Source organism: Sorghum bicolor, chromosome 10, assembly GCF_000003195.3.
Source record: "Sorghum bicolor cultivar BTx623 chromosome 10, Sorghum_bicolor_NCBIv3, whole genome shotgun sequence".
In the NCBI taxonomy this organism is placed as follows: Eukaryota; Viridiplantae; Streptophyta; class Magnoliopsida; order Poales; family Poaceae; genus Sorghum; species Sorghum bicolor.
Genome location: NC_012879.2, coordinates 59138795 through 59162495, shown reverse-complemented (window position 1 = coordinate 59162495; position 23701 = coordinate 59138795). Strand labels below are relative to the sequence as shown.

At 41.5% G+C, this 23701-nt stretch overlaps 4 protein-coding genes across 5 annotated transcripts; 3 read left to right on the top strand and 1 right to left on the bottom strand.

Moving 5' to 3' along the window:
- On the top strand, nucleotides 381–812 carry LOC110431199 (proline-rich protein 2-like). Its single transcript, XM_021449930.1, has one exon. It carries the CDS (start codon nucleotides 381–383, stop codon nucleotides 810–812), a length of 432 nt encoding a protein of 143 aa, XP_021305605.1.
- On the top strand, nucleotides 613–9319 carry LOC8065576. 2 transcript variants are annotated; one of them, XM_021449051.1, is made up of 20 exons: nucleotides 613–816; nucleotides 1213–1348; nucleotides 1456–1530; nucleotides 1900–2015; nucleotides 2159–2273; nucleotides 2370–2498; nucleotides 3172–3219; nucleotides 3701–3891; nucleotides 3984–4180; nucleotides 4266–4552; nucleotides 4743–4892; nucleotides 4986–5513; nucleotides 5620–5769; nucleotides 6708–6783; nucleotides 6969–7096; nucleotides 7728–7928; nucleotides 8015–8152; nucleotides 8226–8351; nucleotides 8491–8703; nucleotides 8812–9319. In XM_021449051.1, the coding sequence occupies exons 2-20, from the start codon at nucleotides 1247–1249 to the stop codon at nucleotides 8983–8985; spliced, it is 3144 nt and encodes a 1047-aa protein (XP_021304726.1). In that variant the 5' UTR covers nucleotides 613–816; nucleotides 1213–1246; the 3' UTR covers nucleotides 8986–9319. The 2 variants fall into 2 exon arrangements, with proteins under 2 accessions (XP_021304726.1, XP_021304727.1); XM_021449052.1 differs by having other exon boundaries at nucleotides 614–816; nucleotides 8229–8351.
- Nucleotides 19360–20691, top strand: LOC8063834 (auxin-induced protein 6B). The gene has a single exon (XM_002438919.2). It carries the CDS (start codon nucleotides 19703–19705, stop codon nucleotides 20105–20107), a length of 405 nt encoding a protein of 134 aa, XP_002438964.1. The 5' UTR covers nucleotides 19360–19702; the 3' UTR covers nucleotides 20108–20691.
- On the bottom strand, nucleotides 21963–22933 carry LOC8065575 (auxin-responsive protein SAUR64). The gene has a single exon (XM_002437494.2). It carries the CDS (start codon nucleotides 22916–22918, stop codon nucleotides 22268–22270), a length of 651 nt encoding a protein of 216 aa, XP_002437539.2. The 5' UTR covers nucleotides 22919–22933; the 3' UTR covers nucleotides 21963–22267.

Sequence of the window (23701 nt, the reverse complement as noted above, 5' to 3'; positions counted from 1 at the left end):
TTAGAGCTTACAAATAATGTTTAGAGTCCTATTTGAGAGAAATAAATGTGTTTGAAGTCTTATTTGAGAGAAGCCACAACGATTGAAGTCCTATAATAACCATTTTCTGGTTGGGGATTCTTCCTGTGGATTTTCATCACAGTATCATGGAATTCTAGCAATAACTTCAATGCTCATACAAGCTCGATTCAATCTATACCAATGAATGGTGGTTTAGAGGGTTTAGCCCTAAGCGATCGTTTGAAAGAGGTAATCGTCACTACTGGGAGTGGGATGTAGGGGTACTCTCCATTAGTTAACGTTAGCTCAGGCAACCGCTGGTCTGCTGGCGCGCGCAAACACGCACGGAACTTCCTGCCTAAATCTGGAGGGCGGGCGTGATGCCTGCCTCGCCGCCGAGGATGGCGGAAGTCGCGCCCGGCGATCCTGGAGCCCCGGCCGGGCCGCACGCACGAGCGGACGGCGGGACGCCACCACCCCTCCCTCGCCCCCTCCCCTCCCCTCACGACCACCCACCCAACCCCCGCTGTCACCGCGCCACCGAGGGCAAAGCCGCGTCGCGAATAACCGTGGGGGCGTGCGCGCGTGCGTGCCTCTCTCCGTTCCTCCCTCCCCGCCCGCCCCACCGCCCCACCTCCACCCCACCACCCCGGCGCGCGTCGCGTCTCTCCTGGTCGGAGGCGGAGGAGCGGAGGACGACCACCGGCGCGGACGCAGGCGTCCCGCATTCCCCGATCCGGCCCCGCCTGACCCCCGTTGCCACGGCAGCTCGATCCGACCGACCAACTCGCCGGCCGGCAGGCGCCACGTAGAAATGTATTGCTCGCATTCTATCCCACGCTTCACCCGCCGTTGTGTACGATTCTGGTGTGTGTGTGCTGATAACGGGGATCGCTGGATGGTTTGAGGGTGATTGATCGTGCCCTCAGTTTTGGTTTCTCTTGCGTCGACGCTGATTGATCGTCGAATGCTGGTTGTCAGTTTTGCAAGTTTCTGGATGGTTTCAGTTTTGGTCTCCTTTGTGCGCGGTTGCCTTCAGTTTAAATCACTGTCTGACTGCTTTAATTTGATCATCGTTTGCTGGTTCAGTTTTCACAGATTCACCCGAAATCCTTTTCAAGTCCTTTTCCCCTTTGATCAACCCACTATTGTTTTCATTGTTGGAATCTGGATCACGAGGTGTTTCTCACCGATGCCATTTGCATTTGACAGACACGTTGTTCAATTGTTAACATAGAAGTATAGGATGGTATCACTCTGCTATTTCTGCCCGGGGCTCACAACTCGGTCCCGGATGCCCGTGAAGCGGTACAAGAAGATCCTTGCCGAAATCTTCCCCAAAACACAGGTCAGGACATGCTGCATCCGTTTTCCTTTTGTCAAATATGAGCATGTTGACGCTTTAACTGTGTTGCGGATTTATTTATTTAATGAGCACTTTGGTTTCTGTTGCAGGATGAAGAGCCCAACGAGAGAAGGATTGGGAAGTTGTGCGAGTACGCTTCTAAAAACCCTCTTCGAGTGCCAAAGGTTCACCCCCTTGCTTCCTCGTTGGAATTTTGTTGTTTCCATGCCAGATGTAGAGGTTCTGGCCTTTTGAGCGAATTGCTCTTGCTGCTAGAATACAGTTTGCTAGCTCTGTAGCTACTGTAGTACAGATTATAAATGCAATCGAGGATCGACTAGTGTAACTTATCTCAAAACTCTCAAAACTAGAGATGCCTCATGGGACATTGTTCTAGGCCTCTAACTTAATGTTTCAATTGTAGTTTCCTTCTCTCCTTGGTGCTCGTAGTAGTCCTTGTTAAATATATTGGCTGATATGATTGCCTCTTAATCTGCTCTAGTAAATTCAGTCTCAGTAAGCTTGTCGTCTTCTGCATGTTGATGTCTGAGCAGATCACAGTTTACTTGGAGCAACATATTTACCGGGACTTAAGAAGTGAGCAGTACGGCTTTGCAAAAGTGGTGATGTTGATATATCGCAGACTGTCGGTTTCTTGTAGAGAACAGATGTGAGTCTTCTTTTCAAGTTTCTCTTGCTCATATGGCCCTGGATTCTGTGAAGTTAATATTTTTTTTGGTTTGCAACGGATACTTCTTACACTTTATTATTATTTTGCTGGTTAAAAATGTAATTGTTATTTTCTCAATTCAGGCCTCTGTTTGCAAGTAGCCTATTAAGCATTGTACACACTCTTTTAGACCAAAAGAGGCAGGACGATTTGCGCATCGTTGGGTGTGAAACCTTGTTTGATTTTGCTGTCAATCAGGTATTCCTATTGGAGTAGATGCCATTGTCCATTAGCAGGATTCAGTTTATATTAGGTATTTCACATTATTGCTGATCTTGAGTCTGTCTATTCCAGGTGGATGGTACATACCAGTTCAATTTGGAAGGGCTGGTCCCAAGATTGTGTGAAATAGCCCAAGAAGTAGGAGAAGATGAGAGGGCAACTGCCCTACGAGCGGCAGCCCTGCAATCTCTTTCAGCTATGGTAGGTTCTGTGATCGCACTATATCAAACTGATGTCATATGTTTGCATGGCTTTCTAAAAGTTCTGGGTAAATTAATAGGATGTTCAAACCTCAAAGTGTAAGAGAATTATTATACTCCTATTTCCAAGAGGAAGCTAAAACATTCTTCCAACATAACTCTAATTCACAGTTTACTTCATTTCTTATGATGCCAGCAATGAAAGCTCAAAGGCAATAAGTACTCATGAGTTGACTAGCTTCATATGCATAACTTATGAACTAAGCGTAGCTCAGTTGTGTGAGAGTGTGGATGTATGCCTATATCACCCAAGTTTAAACCCTATTTGGTGCAATTTTGGGCTCATATTTCTGCTTTATTAACTAAATATGACAACATGTAGTTTGATGGAGGTGGGTTCTGTATTGTTGTAATTTCCCGTACTCCCTCCAGTCACACATGCTTGTAGTTTTGGACATCGGCCTGGTGATGACATGTTTTGTTTTTGACTGGAGGGAGTAGCTATCTAGAACTTAAATCTCTATTCAAAAAATATTTCAGTGTGTGCAGGACGCCTTCTTAAAGATTGCTGCTTTTCTTATTGTTCTACTGTGTCATAACCACTGAGCATTAAAATTTTCAAAAAAAAAAAATCTTTGACAATCATAATATCATGTAGTTTTCTTGTTGAGCAGGTATGGTTTATGGGGGAGCTTTCTCATATCTCATCAGAGTTTGACAATGTAAGTGCTATGACAGCGAGCTTTTTTTCTTGTGTTACTTCCCTGTTTAATATGTGCTTGTCAATATTGAGATTACGGGGGTGTTTGGTTGCTAGCCACAATTTGCCACACTTTACCTTAGGCAAGTTTGACCAAGTTGGCAAATGTTTGGTTCACAACTAAGCTTAGGTATGATTCTTTTGGGCTCCACATGTCATAGAGTTAAAAAGTGTGGCAAGATTCCTTTAGCCATGGCAAAGTGTGGCAACCAATTTGCTAGCCATACTTTTTGTGGCTTGCCACACTTGCTTAAAGTTAGTTGTGGTAGATTGTGGCTAGCAACCAAACATTCCCTACATCTAAAGAAGAAACATTATTTGGCACTGCAAGGAAGGTTCCTTGCTTATGTTCATTTGGCTACTTTCAAACTATCACTTTTGCAAGCAGATTGCAGCCACAAATGTTTCGTCAGCTCTGATTTTTTTTCTATTGTACCTTTTAGATTGTTCAAGTTGTACTGGAGAACTACAAACCTCAGAAGATGCAAAATGATGACCAAAGTACCAATGATGCTGACAACCAGTTGGCGCAGGAAGGCCAGAAGGCTGAGCAGACCCCTTCCCCTTTCATTATCACTCCGGCTCCCTCTTGGGAGAACATAGTTAATGTCAAGGGAGGAGTCAACCTGCCAGTGTAATATAATCTTACTTTTACTCTTTGATTGACTTTGTCTTTTCTTCATATACAGTAAGCAAGTTGTTCCTAAACATACTCTTGTGCTGCAGGGAAGATGCTAGGGACCCTAAGTTTTGGTCCAGAATCTGTGTGCATAATATGGCCAAGCTTTCTAGGGAGGCAACCACATTCCGCCGCATCTTGGAATGTTTGTTTCGGTACTTCGGTAACAACAGTTCATGGTTATCAGAAAATGGACTTGCTTTGTGTGTCTTGTTGGACATGCAACTTTTAGTAGAAAGCTCAGGTGCTACTTTTGCATTGTAGTTGATGAGTCTAAGATATTGTATACGGGTAATGTGGTTGCTTATGTTGTTTAAACGATTCTGTAGGACAAAATATGCACTTAATGCTGTCACTGCTGATAAAACATATTGAGCACAAGACAATGGTGAAGCAGCCAGACATGCAGCTTAGCATCGTGGAGGTGGCAGCTACCCTTGCAGAACAATCCAGTGCTACCGCTTCACCAGCAACTATAGGTGCCATAAGTGATCTTGTGAGGCATTTGAAAAGGACATTCCATATTACTCTTGGCAGCAAAGATATGGAATTAGTAAAATGGAACGAGAAATTCCGGAAGGGCATAGACGAATGCCTAGTTCAGCTGTCAAAGAAGGTGCATTTGCCATTTTCTCCATCTGAAATTTTATGTTACCTTTATGTCACGATATAATGGTGCTACTTAAGTAGATGTGATTTTTAACTGATCCCTCCTTGCAGTTTGGTCTGTATAATATGTCAATTAGTTTCATATGATCTACGCACAATGCATACAAGACTTATCTAGACTTTGTTTTGTTGATCAGGTGACTGATGCTGGGCCAGTTCTTGACATGATGGCAGTTATGCTAGAAAACATTGCGAGCACTCCTGTTGTAGCTAGATCAACTGCAGCTGCTGTTTACCGCACAGCTCAAATAATTGCTTCTGTGCCAAATTTGCAATATCAGAATAAGGTATGCTGTTATAACAAATGAGTTGAAGTGTTAAAATTAATCCCAGACAACATTACTTCTGGTTTGAAACATATCTTCTATACTTGATGCTAGGTGTTTCCTGAAGCTTTGTTTCATCAGTTGCTGTTAACAATGATCCACCCCGATCATGAAGCTCGTGTTGCTGCACACCGCATATTTGCTATTGTCTTAGTCCCATCTTCTGTTTCCCCTTCGATCCAAGCTAGTCCCTCTGGCCAGGCAAAGAAACATGATATGCAGAGGACACTCTCTAGGGCTGTCTCTGTATTTTCTTCTTCAGCTGCTATCTTTGACAAGATGAAAAAGGACAAGTACTCAGAAAATTCACAAGGAGAAAGCAAGGACAATAGTTTGCATAGTGTTGGTGAAGGAACTGGACAATCAAAGAGTCAAAACCTTCACGTGTCTCAAAGCCGCCGCCGAAGCATGAAAGTTCCTAATTTTTCCATGAAAAGAGGTCCTTCAATGGCCATGAGAGCTCCTTCAGTAGCGATCAGAGCTCCCTCAATATCTCTGAGAGGTCCTTCAATGTCTTCGAGAGCATCTTCTATCTCTGTAAAGGAAGACCAAAGTTCCTCAAACAAGTCAGATGAGGAAACGGTATAATCAATTCTATCCAGAATGTATGAAGTGGTAATTAGCTACATTTGAGCAAAAGATTTCTTACCATGAATAATTGTTTGTGCACTATGCTTAATGCATTCAGGAATCAGTGTTGGTGAAACTGAGTACCCGTCAGATCACACTTTTGCTGTCATCCATTTGGGCTCAAGCAACATCCCCTGAAAATACTCCTGCGAACTATGAAGCCATTGCTCATACTTACAGTTTGCTTCTGTTGTTCTCTGGATCCAAGGTAATCCTACTTTCTATGTGGTGTTCTTTTCCTTGATATTAATACCTGCTTGTAAGGGAGGAACCTGGTAATTATTCAACTGTCACCCAGTCCAACATTTACTTGTGGAGATGAGGTGGCTGGGTTATTGTGTAGGATTGCAAGTTCTGTTTGGACCTGGAAATGTTTTGGGGGAAGGGAACACAAGGGGATCTTGTAAATCCTGCATTTATTCCTCCAAATCTTTTCTTTACAACACTTCTAAAATCAATGATACATCAGAAGTTTGCCTTGATTAGATATGCTGATAAAGACCAATTTTTGAATATGCACTATACATTTTAAAGTTTGAACATGTCTGTGCAAATTTAGGTCTCTCATGCTTATATACTAATTATGTGCTTGTGAGGGATGTGGTTTTGATGGATCAACCCATTCCATTCAACAAACCAACAAAAAAGTGAGCAGTGAGGACCACCCTATTCCTCGCCCCCTCCCCCCACTAGGCCCTTAATAGGTCCCTTCGATTCTTGTTGGCTAGTGATAGCTGCTCAGCGATCCTGAACATAGGAACTAGTTTGGACAACAGTGTGAGGAACAAATCATGATCTTCTATAAACTAAGTATTACACAAAAAGGTTTGCAATTTTCTTTAGAGCTCATTAGAATTCGCTGCAACTAACCTCATATTCCAGGAATCATATATTTTCACAAGTTTCTGTTACACTATAGTCTATAATTTTCACGAGGTCTGAATTTAGTGTTCTGTTACTTCTCTTATTTTCAATATGTTCTATGTTCCCTAAGCCCATTCATAAGCAGCTCTTATGTGAATTCCTCCTGTTTATCTGCCTTTTCTTTTCCTCAACAAAAACATAAGGAAGGACCTTAGGGAGGGAGGGAGAGAATACCAACTGTTAGGTCCTACTTGCTGATGTTTTCTCCCTTTCCTCTTCCAGGCATCAACATTTGAGGCTCTTACTCAGAGTTTTCAGGTTGCATTTTCTTTGAGGACCTATTCGCTCACTGAAGCAGGTGATACAGTCAAATTCCCTTTAAAGTGTTACAAGTCAACAAGAATTTAGTGTACCATATAATGTAACTTGTGAGAAATAGGTCTCATATGGTACATGGTGGCACAGAAATTACATATACTTAAATGTGGTTTTTATTTTGTTTCCTTTCTAACTGCCTTTTTTTGGTCCTTTTTAACCTTGCAGAATCATTACAACCATCTCGGCGCCGGTCATTATTTACTCTGTCCACAGCCATGATTATTTTCTCGTCAAGAGCTTACAATGTGTTGCCACTCATCCCGATCTGTAAACAAATGATCAATGATCGTGCGGTATGTAAGATCAAAATTTGAAAGCCTCATTTTATTTATCTACATTTTCTTTTGATTATGGTAGGGTAACTCCCTAAAAAAGACTGTACAGAATGATGTCATAGAATATTAGTTGGGAAGTGATAAGAACACATTATGGTACCAATTTGAGGGTCAGAATTAGAATTAAGCCTATAATCGAACTTGTTACTTGATCTTATTGTTCTCGGTATCTCTTGTATGTACCCTACTACTTGTTTGTAAATCATGAGCTTTTTATGTTTAGCTGTTCCTGGAAAGTTTGTTTTTCCATCTTATAGCCCCTTGCTATCCTTCTGTGCCCTATGGTTTAGAGTTTAAATTGACAAATGTGTTCTATAAATATTGATCACGATAATGATGCATAGGCTTGGCAGCCTCTTGATTTATTTTTGTTGATATACCAAATTATAGTTTGATTGCATCTTATTTTACTGTGGAGATCGACAAACTGAGGTTTTGTGGGTTTTTTTAACGCAATGGCAGCTCTGCCTTTCAAGTAGGAAGAAAGTGGTATTGATTTTCGAAGTACTTCTGTTTCATCTTGACTCCTAAGGACTCTTCATGTATGCCATGTGCCTTATATTTCACATTTCTTTCCTATTTTGCTTAGGCCGATCCGTTCCTTCGTTTGGTGGATGAGAGCAGACTTACAGCTGTCAAGGATTCTTCAGTTGATCCTTCAAAAATATATGGATCACCAGAGGACAACGCTAATGCACTGAAGTCCCTTTCAGAAATAGAACTATCAGAAAGTCAATCTCGAGAGTGCATAGTCTCCACAATCATGAACAACATTGCAAATATGATGGATGTAATGTTGACCTTCCTGATCGCATCTTGTTTTCATTGTTTTGATCGAGTTCCATGCAGCTTCTGACGACTTTCCTATTTCTGCAGGCGGAATTGAATAATGTGAGAAGCCAATTGCTAAGTGATTTCACTCCCGATGACATGTGTCCTACAAGCACTCAATTCTTTGAAGTGCATGTTGATAATCCTTCATCAGGGTCTCATGAGACTGGTCACCATGAAGAGGTATATACATCTGGCACAGTGACACATATATCCATCTCCTAGTTTCCATGCTAAAATCATGTGTTCTTTTTAGCAGGGTTTGCTGATTGACCTGGGGAATGACCATGATGCTTTTGGGGAAGCTTCAGAAAGCACAGATGCTTCCGCATCTTCTGTACCTGCATCAGATCTTCTGAGTATCGATCAGCTTCTTGAAACGGTATGAGGAATCCATTCTTCCTTATTTTTCCTTGGTTTATCTGTCCTTGGGGTACTGTCATGTTGAGTTGCCCTTGCATTACAAGTTGTGTTCACTTGGCATGGTAATTTTGTTATTATACCCGTGTCATTTATTTCAGGTTGGTGCAGAACCAGCACCTCAGGCTGGAGTAGTGTCAGCAGACATTGGATTCAAGGATATGACTAGCCACTGCGAAGCCCTGACGATCGGGAAACAGCAGAAAATGTCCGCCTTCATGAGCTTCCAGCAAAGCGTGCAAGCGTCTGGGCTGCCAAGCAGCCAGCCCAACCAGATGGAGTTGGACCTTTTCCAAGACCCGCAGTTGCCTCAGGTAGAGTACCTCCCGTTTGCAAGGCATTTATTTACCCTCAACAATTTCATTCGAAATCGAACATGACACAAAAACAAGATATTGACATGAACGTTCACTTCTGAGCAGGCCGGGACACATAGCACGAACCCATTCGCTGATGACAGCCTTCAGGGATATCCACAGTACATGAATGAGCCCAACGGCGACAACGCACAGCCAGGTCAGGACTTCCAGCAACACTCTCTGAAGCTACCGGCAGCAAGCCCGTACGACAATTTCCTCAGGGCTGCTGGCTGTTAGAGGTCCAGCTTGCAGCAGCCAGACTATCAGTTACAAGGATGATGTCGATTTCAAGATAGTCGCGAAGGAAGATTCTGCGAGTTTTCCATTTTGCGGGAAAGGAAGAGGTATGTCCGTGTATGAGGTCTTAGTAGAGACTCAACCGGATTCGACACCCATTCTTTATGTATAGCTGTATGTATGTACGTATAGGTTGGCTCTTTGCTGCTGTTGTTGTTTTTGCCAATGCAACGTGTAGAGGGACTGGGGGGAGCAGTGCCTTCTATCAGACTGTACATGTAACATGTTGCAGAAATATATGAAGAAAAATGACGTTTGAAGAAAATTTCCGTCATGGATTTGCAATCATTCTGTAAGCATGCAGGAGTGCCGTCGTGCTCGTGCCTGGGTCGCATCTTTATCTCCCTGTCAGCAAGCTGACGACGTCGCAGCCGTTCTTCAAATCACATCGACAATTACAGTATTCTGAATGTGACCCTACAGCATATTGCTCATTTCATTACGTTCTTGATGTCTTGTAGCTGGAGTGTGACTTTATTTTGTTGTCTCTAGTATTTTCTATTGTCCTTCTGGAATTCATATGCAGAGCCTACTTGCTGTCATGGGGCACCATGAAGACGTGATCACAAAGCTTCCTGCAAACTTTGCTGTGCAGGCCAACCTGTTTCATCTCACATCTTGTTCACACTATCAGTTGAAACCATGAAGCCTGGGAGACGTGACAGCAACAAGTCTGCTGCAAATTTGCCGGTCAGTTTATTACTTGATTTCCTCTCATCATCATCATCATCATCATCAATTCATCACCAATTGTCAGTTGACAGTTGGTTCGATGGATCTCGAGTATTCTAGATATTCTCTATTTCTCTTCATTATAATGCAGCGGCTTTTGACTACGTACATGCGTCTGATCTGCCTGGTACGGTACCCCTTGGTGACTTCATGAAGCCAATCCAGCATAATCTTTTTCATAATTTAATATGATCAGCTTACAAGAAGCCATGACCTGTTTCAGTTTCTTCAAGCACCTAATTTTGTTTGACCAGTTTAGGCTGGTTGGTCTCCACTAAATCGTACGTACGGACACGAAACCATGACTTGCTACCATTTTTTTTTTTGAATTTTCACCGGGGGGAGGCGTTCTCCACCTGAATTTTTATATATTGTGGCCCAAAATAGCCCGTGGTATTCTTTACATGGTTGTTACATAAGAGTTGGGAGGGGTGAGAGACTAATCTGCTCTAGGTTGCCACCATTTTTACCTTTCTGTCTACTACTACTAGACTATCACCCTTTGATTTTTGTTATGTGAAGGTGGACTTGTCAAGAACTCACATGCAGAGAGATGACTCGTCAAGCCTCACATGCATTGAGATGTACTGCATAAAATATTCAAATGTGAGCTTCCACTCATCCACTTTCGCTCTCCAAGAACTCTTTGCTTTCTCTGTTTCTCGCCAATGCAAGTGCTTAGCTTTTGCTTGGAGAGAGAAAAAAAAGATATTTATTTGTGAAAAAGGTAGTTGTTTTCTTTGACGAAGATGTCTCGCCGCATATTGAGCCAAAAACCCATGTGCTACATGCATGAATGATTTTGATATTCAGAAAGGCGCAGCTTTTGGTGAGTTTAATTTGACTGTGGAAAAAAGGAGTGTGATATGCTACATTTTGCCACAACGATTATCCCAACTGTCATCTTTCATACTTTGTTTTGCATAGGAGGAGGTTTCTGCAGGAATATGCCACTTCTCAGTAGAAAACGTGCCGGCCGGCCGTCTGTGCTCTGCCTGGCGTACACAGTTTCTATACAGTTCGTGGCCGGCTTCTAGAGGCTGAAGCCTGAAGAGTTCAGATCGAAAACAATGTCATGACTGGAACAGAACTGCACCAGTAAGGATTGTATCTTGCGTTGTCATATGAGATGAGCACCAAACCAAATGATGAGCATTGTATCATAGGGCAGTAGGAGAATCACTGTATTAGAATGAGTAGTTGTTTGCAGTTGGAGATAGAGTCAAATACAGGATATGATAAGCAGTCAGGCAGGCAGTTAAAGTGGCTGTTTCTTAGCATACACAAGGAAGTGCCAAGATAGGAGCAAAGAGGCCAATCATTGTGTATTTGTGTGCACGCCAGCTCACCTAATTGCTGACCAAGAAAAAACTGGTGTGGCGGCTTGGCTTGCTAGAATATCTTTGTCATTTTCTGGGCCAAATACACTCACGGGTCTTGTCTGATTCATCTTGATCCGTACGTGAGTAATGCAACAAAGATGTGTAGACATGCGAGATATATTTATATATAAATGTACTGGATTATCACACATTTGAACATGGTTTATTATCACTGTATCGAACCTGACCCCTTGTAAACTTTTTACCTGGTTTTGGGAGCAGTTTTTACCGCCCTGTGAATTTTCCTACTATCTTATGTCGTCTGTATAGTATAGTAAGTATAAACGCCAAACAGTTTATTACTTGCTGGTCTTTCCAAAAGAAAAGATAATAAAGAAAAGGAAAGAGAAACGGGAAGACACCGTACCGTACTTGCAAAAGCGAAACTGATGCTGAATTCGCGTGTGACAACGGGGTCATCCGTCAGGTTGATTGTTTCCTCGGAATTCATCCGACACCTCAATTCCTGTTCACACCGCCGTACACCACCATCGACTTTCGGACACGTACATGGCGTTCGTTTTCCATACAGTAACAGTGTGTGTGAGACATACTCCCAAGTTACAAGACATTCCAAGATACCAAAATTATGTAATAACATTTATTATATCAACTATTAGATTCTTTATTAATTATATTTTTATAGTATATTTATTTGATGTCATAAATTTTTGTAATTCTCTTTATAATTTTATCTAAACTTGAGATGTTTTAACTCTCTAAGATTCTTAGAATATTATATAATTTATTATAATTTAGAATGGAGGGAGTAGTATGTATCGCTCTCATCGATTGGATTCTTCTACACACCATTCTCGCATCCACCCACGCTATAGCTCACTTTCTTAATCTTAGGCTTATCATAAGTTTAAATTTAATCTTATCACAAGTTATTTTTTTTTTTATAAATTAAATCAAACTTAGAAAAAAAGAACTTAAAATTATACTAAAGTGAACTATAATTTGAAACATATTTATTGTTAAATTCTGTCCCTCAGCGCAAAAATTGAAAATATGTGTATCATCAAAAGTTTTCTCCGTGAATAAAATCTGTAGATCGAAACGAAAACGCGTTCAGATGACGTTGTGTTGCGCTTAAACATTTGCCGGTTGACCGGCGAATTAACGTGTGTTCCACTTCCACGCCGAGAGAGACGTCGTCCGGTCCGACGGGGACGACGACGTGACGACGGCGACGAAAGCGGCCGGCCACCGAATCGTGAGCCGTACTCTGATCCTCCCGGGCTTTCGTACCTTGTTGTCCTGCGCGTCCTTCGTACCTTGTTGTTCACCTGAAAACCAAAAAGTTTTCAAGATTTCCTGTCACATCGAATCTTGTGGCACATGCATGAAACATTAAATATAGACGAAAATAAAAACTAATTACACAGTTTAGCTGTAAATCACGAGACGAATCTTTTGATCCTAGTTAGTCCATGATTGGATAATATTTGTCACAAACAAACGAAAGTGCTACAGTACTGAAATTTTTTCACTTTTCGGAACTAAACATCCACATCCGCTGTAGCTAGTCATACTCCTAGGCCTTGTTTACTTCCCAGAAAATTTTGCAAAATTTTTCATATTCCACGTCACATCGAATCTTTGGACGCATGCATGGAGTATTAAATATAGACAAAAATAAAAACTAATTGCACAGTTTGGTCGGAATTGACGAGATGAATCTTTTGAGCCTAGTTAGTCCATGATTGGACAATATTTGTCAAATACAAACGAAAGTGCTACAGTGTCTATTTCCCAAAATTTTTTGGAACTAAACAAGGCCCTATTCTATCATACTGCTCATATTTTTGTTTAGTTTTACCTAAAATCTAAAAATCTTTTAATATTTCCTATCACATCGAATCTTACGGCACATATATGAAACATTAAATATATATAAAAAATAAATAATTATACAATTTGTCTGTAATTTGTGAGATGAACCTTTTGAGCCTAGTTAGTCGTTCGTTTAGCTGATAAGCCATGATAGAAAATACTGTTAAATGGCTGACATATTTGGTCGATAAAGCTCAAGCGAACAGACTAATTATTAATATGTTCTTCTTGCGCCCAAGACCCTCTAGTTAGTTGATTTTACCATATCTAAGTACAATTGGAGATATTTTTTCCTTCTCTTTCTTGAATGGCTATTTGTGCTAAAAAATCGAATGCGATAGTTGTACATTATAAATTTAAAAAAGTGACCTATATACGGATTATAAATATGTTATTGTTAATTAATATATTCCTCCATTCCATAATATTATGTGTTTTAGTTTTGTCCTAAATTATTTTTTTAATAATTAATCAAATTGATGAGAAAATACCCTATATTTATTGACCAGTAACTTTTGTTTTAATGTATTTATTAAAGATATTACAGAATTGTACTTTCGCAGGACTACTACACATTCAAGAAAATCTAGTGGCATCATTTTCGAATTACTGAACTAGCACGATTTAACTCGAAATCATGTGCTAGGGATGTAAATTCTAATTTTGTTGGGTCGACTCAAAATGTTGTTGTTAAACTAAAAGAATGGTACAATTTTACCATTTTAATTCATTGCATATAACATATTCTCTAATTCATCAAAGTCAATAATATCCTGAAGCTAAGTTGAATACAAATCTATCGGTGTAACTTCTGTATATGGAGAGAAACATGCATACAATTGACTTTGCTTTGTCACAAATTATAAATGGTGATTTTTCCTCATTCACAAAGAGTCTCGTATAGATAGACGGGGAGCAATTAATAAGGTGTTTGGTTAGAGGAAAAAACACTACCAAAAGTTTTTGAGAGGCGGTTGTGAAGCCTCAATAGAGGCAACTAGATGGGAATACAATTCAAATTTAAATCATCCATTGCCTACAAAAGGCTGATGGGACACCAAGAGATTAATTCAGCCTTCAAAGGTCTAGCTCTGTTCGCTTGAGTTTATCTGACGAATCTGTCAGTCATTCAGCAGTTTTTTTCTTACAACAAATTAGTGAATAGTACTTTCAGCTATAGCCAAGCGAACAGAGCGACCCAAACATAAAGTATTCAGTTGGTTACTACTGATGGATAGGCTGAGTATCAGAAATCTGCTTAGAAGAAAACAAATGGTACTCAATACTTACAACTGTGAAATTTGTTTGTCAAGGGAAGAAGAAACAATTGAGCATATGCTCCAAACATGCCCATTTGCCCAGCAGTGCTAGAGAATACTAAATCTGGAAGTAACCAGGACAGTTTGGAAACTATCTCAACCATAAAAAATCAATTGGATAGTCAATTTCTCATGGTAGCAATTATTTTATTGGCCTAGACAATCTGGACAGCCAGAAATGAACTCATCTTCAGAAATTGTCACCAAGAATGCAAAAACTTCTTCTTCCAGCAAATACAGCTTGTCTCCCTACGGGTGAAGGATAGACTTCCTTTAGCTTTTGATCAGTTTGAGCAATGGATGCAAAATCTCTAACACTCATACTTAGCCTTATTTTCTTTGTTTCCTTCTTTCTCTTAATTTCTCCCCCTTGGGACTCTCTTCTTGCCTCCTGTTTTTGGTTTCTGTTTGTAAGAACTTTGTTTTGTGTTATGTTTCTGCTCTTCTTTTAATAAAATCTTCTGCAGGGGCCAAGGTCCCTCCCGTTCCTAAAAAAAAGTTAGGAATCCTTTGTAGAGCCTAGCCGTCTCTACCTTTCTGTTGCTACAAATTCAATTTCTAGGAGCGGTTAGAAACAAAAGTCGTCTCTTAAAATATGATTTTTTAGAGCCTCCATTCTTCCACAATGGAGCATTTGAAATGTATCTTTGGAGGCGGTTAGTATATATTACCATCCACCTCTAAAGATGCATTGTAAAGGCGGTTGGCTTCAGTGGGCTCTGAGGACTACCACTATATAGGTGATTTCTGATTGAGCAGCCGCCCCTCTTTGCTACAAATTAGTTTTGTGGTAGTGAAAGTAGACCATCAACTCTCCACTCCTCATTTTTTGTTTGTTTGCATATCATCAACGGAATGAGTGGATCCATCGACATCTCATTCTTTATAAAGACCAAAAACAAATAATTAATACTATACAAGAAATATAGTAATTTCACCACCAAAAATTAAGAAACTAAGTCACGATGCACCATCTCAGCTAGGAACGAGCACCCCTAAATTTAATCAGGAGGAAATTACTAAATTCAATCGCATGTCATCAGACACGAGAGACAACGTCATACTCATGTCCGGCCGCAGCCTATTTTCACACTTATCCACTTGCGCGTTGTACCGTACCTAGGGATGAAAATGATGTGGATAATCCTCCACTTCGATCTAATCCGAATTCGAATATTGAGGTTGTGAAGAAAAAAAATTTAATATCCATATGGATATGGAAAATCTGAATCCGACTATGTGTGGATATGGGATAGAATATGGAATCGACAAAATCTGTCGGATATGAATTATCCGTAAATTTTAGGTGGATTATCTGATGTTTATAATAGGATATCCAATAATTTGTTACTTGATAACTCTTATTTTGTGATGTCGTTGTTTGATGTTATAAATTTTGAATTGAAATCTTGCTTACTAGTATTGTATATTGACTAATAACTTATCATTTGTAAGTAAGGATAATTTGTTAAGTGTTAATTGTGTTGGTGTTATAGCCACAACATGGAATGGAATGAAGGATATTGTCTATTACTTATTATTAGTTTTTTTTTGACAAGCATGTAATTTTCTTATGCACATATTACTCTACTATTTAAATCCATAGCCGATCCGATTCCGCTCTATATTCTTACCAGTTTTGATATTTGAAAATTCCATATTTACATCCGAATTCATGTATTGTCCGCTCCGATCCAAAACTAACGAAGAAAAGTAGATTACAATATAAAAAAGACATTATCCGTTCCAATTCGCTCCGTTTTCATCTCTACGGTATCCAGCCGCAGGAAAATTGATGTTTGGCCACTCGCACAGTCACGCGTACTATACCGTACAACGACGCTTCAGCAAGCGAAGGACCGCACGCATCAAATTTTAATGGCCGGCCGGCACGGTCGCCTAGGCGGCTTTGTCTCGTCGTTGGCATCCATGGCAGTGGCGCCAATAGGGGGACGCCAAAATGTGCAGGACTGCCAAGTACTCCTCGTGTACTTGATGGATCATTTGCCAAACCGCTTTGGCTTGGTGCTGCACGCCGTCACAACAAGCGCGGTGACTTCACTAGCGTGCACGTTCCATACCATCTCCGGCAGGACCACAAGCGCCTAATGCCTGTATATTCAATATATACTTCATACTTCATCTAAAAGGTTTAATTCTTAGAATCCATGTTAGTCAATTTTTTTTAATTTGATCAACTTTATAGAAAAAAACATCAGTACCTATAACATAAAATGAGTATATCTTATAAATATATTCTATAACAAACACTTAGTACTATAAATATTAGCGTTCTTTCTAGAAATTCAGTTAATATTTAAAAAGTTTGACTTAAGTTGACTCTAAAAATTAAAACTTTCAGCGACAGAGGGAGTATGTCCTGAATAAATAAGTTATTAAAGTTGTTTTAAGACAATCTTCTTTGACTGAATTTCTAAAAAAAAAATAAAATTTATGGTATCAAACTATTACCATTAGATTTACTATAAACTATGTTTTCATAAAGTGCTCATTTTATATCATACATATTATTCTTTTTTATAAAATTAGTTAAACTTACAAAAGTTTAACTAGCACATATTCTAGAAATTGATTAATTCAAGGATAGAGGGACCATCAGAGAATTATAGTTTTAAACTATTTCTCATAAATTTAAGCAGCAGTTTTCTATGTGAGATGCATACATACGGACACGTGTCATGAATCCACGATAAGTATCCACGATTGCTCTACAGTGATCGTCTACGGCTCTACGCTGCATCCTGATCCGCAGCCTCTATCTTTATCTGAAAGTTGAGTTGAAAAAATAAAAATTCAAAGACCGAAATGCACTTTGATATTTTATAGATGTAACTGAGTCAAAATGCAAAGTTTAAGAGCTGATGAAACGATCATCCTCATAGTTCTAGTGGGATGAAATTGAGCCTAAAAGTATAATTTGATAGATAAAACAGCTGTTTTGAAAGTTTAGGCCTTAAGTAAAAGTACAGGGACCAAAACGGTTATTATGTCCCATTTTAAAATAACTTTTGTGTTTAAGCGTGGTCAGCACGAATATTCGCTTGAATCCTTACATGATACTTCTATGTGCCAACAATGCTTCTGGAAGACAAGTTGAAAAAAAGAAACCCTATCTAAACTAATCTACGCGCACGGCACCGTACGCATGCAATTTCCGTGTGCATGGCACGATCGATCGTCGTCGTCAGTTGCGTGCAGGATCCTATATGATGACAATACTAATAATAATAATAACAAAGGTGATGAGTGCCACCGGACGACCGTACTTATAGAAAACACCATTGGCTAGCTGCAGTTGAATGAAGGGGAGGGACCCTCGCTCTGCTCCATTTGGCTGCTTATCACGGGCGTTGGTCTCACTTCATCCCGTCGATCTCTTGGTCGGTCAACGGTCAACGGTACGACGACGTCATGAAAATGACTTTATTTATTTATTTATTTCTTAATTCTTAATATAAGGATATGTTTGTTAGAGCTTCAGCTCCGGTTAAGATTATTGTTCTGCCTCTAACTTCTCTAGTAGAGCAATTTCTTTTTAGTTCTGATCCGAGCACCTCTTCTCTAGAAGAAGAGAGCCAATTATTATTTGTACCACTAAAAAGAGTTTAGCAGTTCCATATGTAAAAAGAGGATGTGTAGCGTACTCGACTATGGATGCAAAGTTGAGTAAGAGAGAGAAAAAGTTCTGCATGTGTCACTTCTCTATCGGTTCTGCTTTCTTAATTAAATGAGCAAGGAAGGATAATTTAGGCGATATTAGAGCATCTCTAAGGGTTTTGCATTTGAGGTTTGCATTTGAGTAATTTGCCAAAAAGCTCCAAAAGAGGTATCCAACGGTTTTGCATTTGGAGTTTGCAATTTGGGCAACTTGGCAAATGAGGGAGCAAACTTGGTAAAAATGTCAAGTTGTGGATGGCTTTGCAAACCCAATCGCGCGAGCAAAGTCACGCGCAAGGAAAGCCCGCGCGCCTGGAGACCTTCTATTTTTATCATTTGCCAAGTCCAAATGTCAATTCCTTTGGAGATGACCTATTTTTATCCTTTGCATTTTGTTATGGGAGTTTGCAAATAACAACCAATGCCAAGTCAATTTGCCAAAGCCTTTGGAGATGCTCCGTTGCTTGCCCTGCAGTGCTCTTATTTTCCATTTCTTGCCCTGCAGTGCTCTTATTTTCCATTTCTTGAAAAAAAATTTTGGGCAATCACTGCGGACGGGTGCGTTTGATGCTAAGTTTTTTTAAGGCAAACTTTATTATTTCACGAAGACTGTTACATTGTTTAAAAAAAATTGTAAGGTAGATGAAGGGGATCATCTACCCAAACCTGAGAACTCTTTTGTGATAAAGCGTTTGATGCTTACTCTAGCTAGTTTGCAAGTATTTGATGTTTTTATGAAAGCACTCGATCTCCAATGTAAGATAATACATATATATGATCTTTATAACCTTCTAAACTAAATACTTTGAAAGTTATTTTATAATCAACGTTTAAAACTCGAATTAAATCTTGTCCAAAATATTGAGTACTACTTGCAAACCGGAGAAGGTAGCAGTACTGTAGGATAAATCGTTGTCCCTCTACGAGAATTCGAAATACAATATACAGTATATAGTACTAGATGTACGCGCTTGTATTATATAGAACAAACGTTGCCTAATTAAAAGATATCCACTAACAAATGAAATTCCACGACGTGCAAGGACATCCATTCACCTGGTAGTTTTCCAAGCAGATTTTGTTCACAGTGGAAACAGAGCCGGGAAAGTTCTCTACAGGATGACATGCACTACTCTTTAAGAAAGTAACTAATCTAGCCATTTTTTTTCAAGCAGATTGTGTTCACAATGGAAACAGAGCCAGGAAAGTTGACATGACTACTCTTTAAGAAACTAATTAATCAATTAATTCCTCGATTATATATAATAACTGAATTTAAATTATATCACCGTACCATGGCCATTTCACTCCTAGTGGCCTAGTAGTATATAAAAGATCGTCTCTCTCCCTTGGCTGCCGAGCCTCCTAATCATACGAACAAGAGAGGAGAGGAGACCACGTCGTCCTCCGCTAATTCTCCGCGCAGTGGTTGCCCGCCACCAACTCCAACAAGACAGCAGCGATCGAGCTCACCACAAAGCAGCAGCGCAGCCATGGCGCCCACCATCCCTGTCCCATGCCCAGGCGCCACGGTTATTACCTACTCTACTAGCTAGCTAAGCCCTCCACGCCCCCTCTGCCCGCCCCGCCGTTGTCCGTTGAACCGGCCGGCGATCAAGAACAGCTGTTATATATACATATAGGTGCACCAGCGTTGTTGCGCCTGCACTTCGTCCGGCGACGTACGTACGAGTACGACGATCGGCGATGATGGTGATGGGCTACTTCCGGTCGACGAACAAGTCCGCGACGTCGGCAGCGGGCGGCAAGAACAAGAAGAAGGCGAAGAACAGCTGTGCGCCGGCGGCGCGCGAGGAGGCGGCCGGACTGCGGGAGGCGCTGCTGGACCAGCCGGCGGCGGCGGAGGAGGACGGCGGCGTTCCTAAGGGCTACTTCGCGGTGTACGCCGGGGAGGAGTCCCGCCGGTTCGTCGTGCCCACGGGGTACCTCCGGGAGCCGGCGTTCCGGGACCTCATGGAGCGCGCCGCCGACGAGTTCGGCTTCGCGCAGGCCGGCGGCCTGCGCGTGCCCTGCGCCGAGGAGGACTTCGAGGACCTCCTGCGCCGTCTCCAGCGCAAGAACGGCGGCGCCGTCGGGAAGGGCAAGAAATAAAGCCGTCGTCGGCCGGTAGATGATCGACAACACCTCGCTAGCTAGGTTCCTTCTTGTTTGTAACAATTTGCTTGTTGTTGACGTACGTGTAGATCAGATCAGATCAGTTCATCAGTTGAGGTGAGGATGCAGTTCTTGTACAGAATGCAAGCAACCAAGCAGCCACATGCATGCATGCATGGTAGCGTAGCTCTGAATGCATGGCGTGTTGATTCACTGTTGCTTCCGTGAACCGTGGAGAAAGAGTATACAGACTTACAGAGAACTCCTGGGGAAATTCAGCTATTTATTATTTCATATGTCTGAAACTTGTGAGATTCGATTCAAATTTCGACGTTCCAAACAGTCCGTACGAGATATGCATGATGGGATCGAGGAGAAGTATGTAGAAAGAAGACAGGGCTTTATTTCTTCAGTTCATGTTGTATTTTTGTGATTAGAGGAGCAGTCCTCTTCAGAGTTCAGAGGATGAACCCTTGTCTTGTCATGCTGTTCCTATTCTTACAGAAACCGAGAAAAAGATTGCCTTTTTTTTTGGATTTGTACTATTTTTCATCTTATTTACAAACTTGATCTATTTGGTTGGTTGGAGATATATGTGATGATGGGGGTGGTGTAGTGTGTCTCTCTATATTCACACTCATCAATTCTTAGTGATGGACTCTTACCACTGTTCCATACTTGCGCTAAAACATGGACCCTTCATTTTGGACATCACTAGTTAATGCAGATTGTTGCTTACAGAAACGAATACTGATCGATCGATATAAATCAAACGGATCTGGATCTGAATGTCAGTTACTTCATTCTGAAATACAGCATTGAGCAATGTCCGGAAGATGAGCATGCAAGACTTGGCTGCACATTTGAAAATATAGCCACTCACTTACAAAAAAAAAAAACTCACTTACAAGAACAGCAATGCTGTCTCTTTATCTGGATCCCTGTATATTGATTGCACTTGTCAACACTCAACACTGGGAAATGCTGGATGCAGGATTTGAGGGAGTCTGCTGCAACGTCCATCTCAGATCAGACCAATGATCTACCTCAGAGTGCAAGTAGACCAATCATTCTACTTCTTCCTCAGACTTGCAGAGAGCTTCAGCCTGATTTTCAGTTCCGTGGTGTCTTCTGCTGAAACATGTTTCAGTTGCCTTACCGGCCCTACTTTCTTGTCATGGCAGAAGTATACACACTACTGAATCCAGATAAAAATTAAAAAGTTGAGTGGTAATAGCACATAGAAAGTGGACACTGATTCATCGTTTACCAATCTATCGTTTATTTGCTTCAGAGATCTAACAAAAAGTTGGGGCTGATGCATACGGAGATAACCTGGTTTTTTCAGGAACCCAAGATTCAGGTGCAGATGCAGAGGATCCCCTCATGTGTCGTCGATGTGAGAAGCCAGGTGCGCTTGCCAATTTGCCATGTGAATATGTACGAAAAATTCTAGCCTAATTATGTGAGGCGTGGTGGTTAAGAATATGCCAACAGAATCACATATTAAGAATGCAGTGCAGTATGCAGAGTACAATGCGTATCTCATGAACCAACATAAACAAAAGATATTTTCCAACTCTCCCTACGTCTGCATCGAAACAGTAGATGCCCTGCATTCCCAAACAGTTAAAACAACAGTAGTACTCCTATATTTTTACCACACTTTTGTGAATTAAGACTTGTTAACCTAATCTTTAAGCAGCTAATCTTGCACCTGCACTCTGTAGTCTGTAGTGCCGACTTGCAGTGGTAAGGGAAGCTGACTAGATTCAGCTTCTGCACTGCTAATCTTCTTGTTTTCAGATTGTTAAGAAAAATGCAGACAGAAGAATTGCATGAGCTGTGATAGTGGCATAAACCATCAGAAGTTGCAAGATCAAAGCTTTGTTTGGTTTGTCTTACATTAGATCCTTGTTCTGATAAAACAAAACAAAAAAAATCCTTCATCTCCTCCTATCGTTGTACAGATTACAGATCTTATCAGTAGCAATGCAACCTCTCCTCCTTTCTTCAGAAAAAAACCAAGAAGAAAGAAAGAAGCAACCCAAGAAAGGAGAGAGGAAAAAAAAAACAAAGAACGAAAGAGATTCAGAGCAGAGCATTGAGACGAGAGCGAGGCCTTGATTCATGGCGTTGTCGTCGTCTCGTGGGCCGTCATCTGCAGAGGATCTCGGTCTCGGAGGAGCAGTCGCACATGGCGGCAGTGGGCTCCTTCTTCCTGCCGCCGCCCTGCTGCACGAGGCGGAGGATGGCCTCGAAGGACTCGACGTCGCAGGGGATCCGGAGCGCGCCCTCGTGCCGGAACCCGAACTCCTCCTCGGCCTCCCGGAGCAGCTCCGCGAATGCCCAGTGGCCCAGGTACTCGGTGGGGATCACGAACCGCCGCATCTCCTCGCCCACGTACACCGCGAAGGAGCCCCTCGGCACGCTGCTCCTCCCGCCGCCCTTGCCGCCCGACGCCGCCGACGGCGTCACCGTCGCCAGCTTCTTCCACTTCTTCAGCAGCTGCTGCAGCCGCACGATGTCCCGGATCTTGTTGCTCCCCCGGCCACCACCCTGATGCTGCTGCTGCACTTGCTGGTACTCCTCCATTGCCGTTGCCGACGACGAGCTAGAAATGCCCACTGGTTGCTCGACCGATACGTTCTTGCTCTGGTAGGCGGGGTAGTGGAGGACCCGGAAGGGTGGAGGGGGCGAGAATATATAGGAGGAGGGCGGGGAGGTTGGAGGTGGGGAGGGATCGCCGGTGCGCCGCAGCAGAGTAGAGCAGCCTGCCTGCTCGTGACTTCTGAGCCTCTTCACCATAGTTTTATGTGTTCAAATCGATGGAAGTTCTGGTTTTTTTAAACTTCTTTTAATGATTAGTTTTCGGGAACGGAGGTCTGCTCTTTTTTATTCACGAATAATTTGATCCGCGCGTAATGTTTTTTAAATCTTTTTACACTCATTCATTCTTCGCCGCTGGTTATGGAAATCGTGCAGTAGCATTTTCAAAACTTTTTTACCACTAGAATGAACTGAAGCAATGTAAAGTAACTGCCCCGTTTGCTAGAACTCTGATCACCTCTGATGGCTCCTCGGTTCACTATAGTAAAAAGCTGTTTTTACCTCTCATCTCAAAATAAGCAAGGATCAGAAACCGTGCTAAATGGTCTTAGAGTAGAGATGTGCATTTTATGCAATGTAAAAACCATGTTCCTGATTTTTCTTTACCCTTTACCGCATCTATTGGCAATGGCAACTGAAACATTTTGACATCTGAATTTCTGAACAACGCAAGCCAGAGACAGGACTGAGTGACCTCACTGTAATGGAGCTGAACTTGCATTGCATGGTCAATAACTCAATATATATCATGTCCAAGTTATGGGTATGGAGATTAATTGATGATCCCATTCCCATGCATGCGTGAACTAGTAGCTACCAACTGTGGTCTCCTCACCTCTGTAGCTCTGCTGTTTGTGATGTCACTGGATGTGGAAAATGTGAGTAGATGTTCAGTCTTCCTCCCTTGATTTCAGTAATGCTATGGGTCACCGCTCAAGTTTGTTGTACTAGAATGTACTACTCCTACTCGGCTACTCCAGT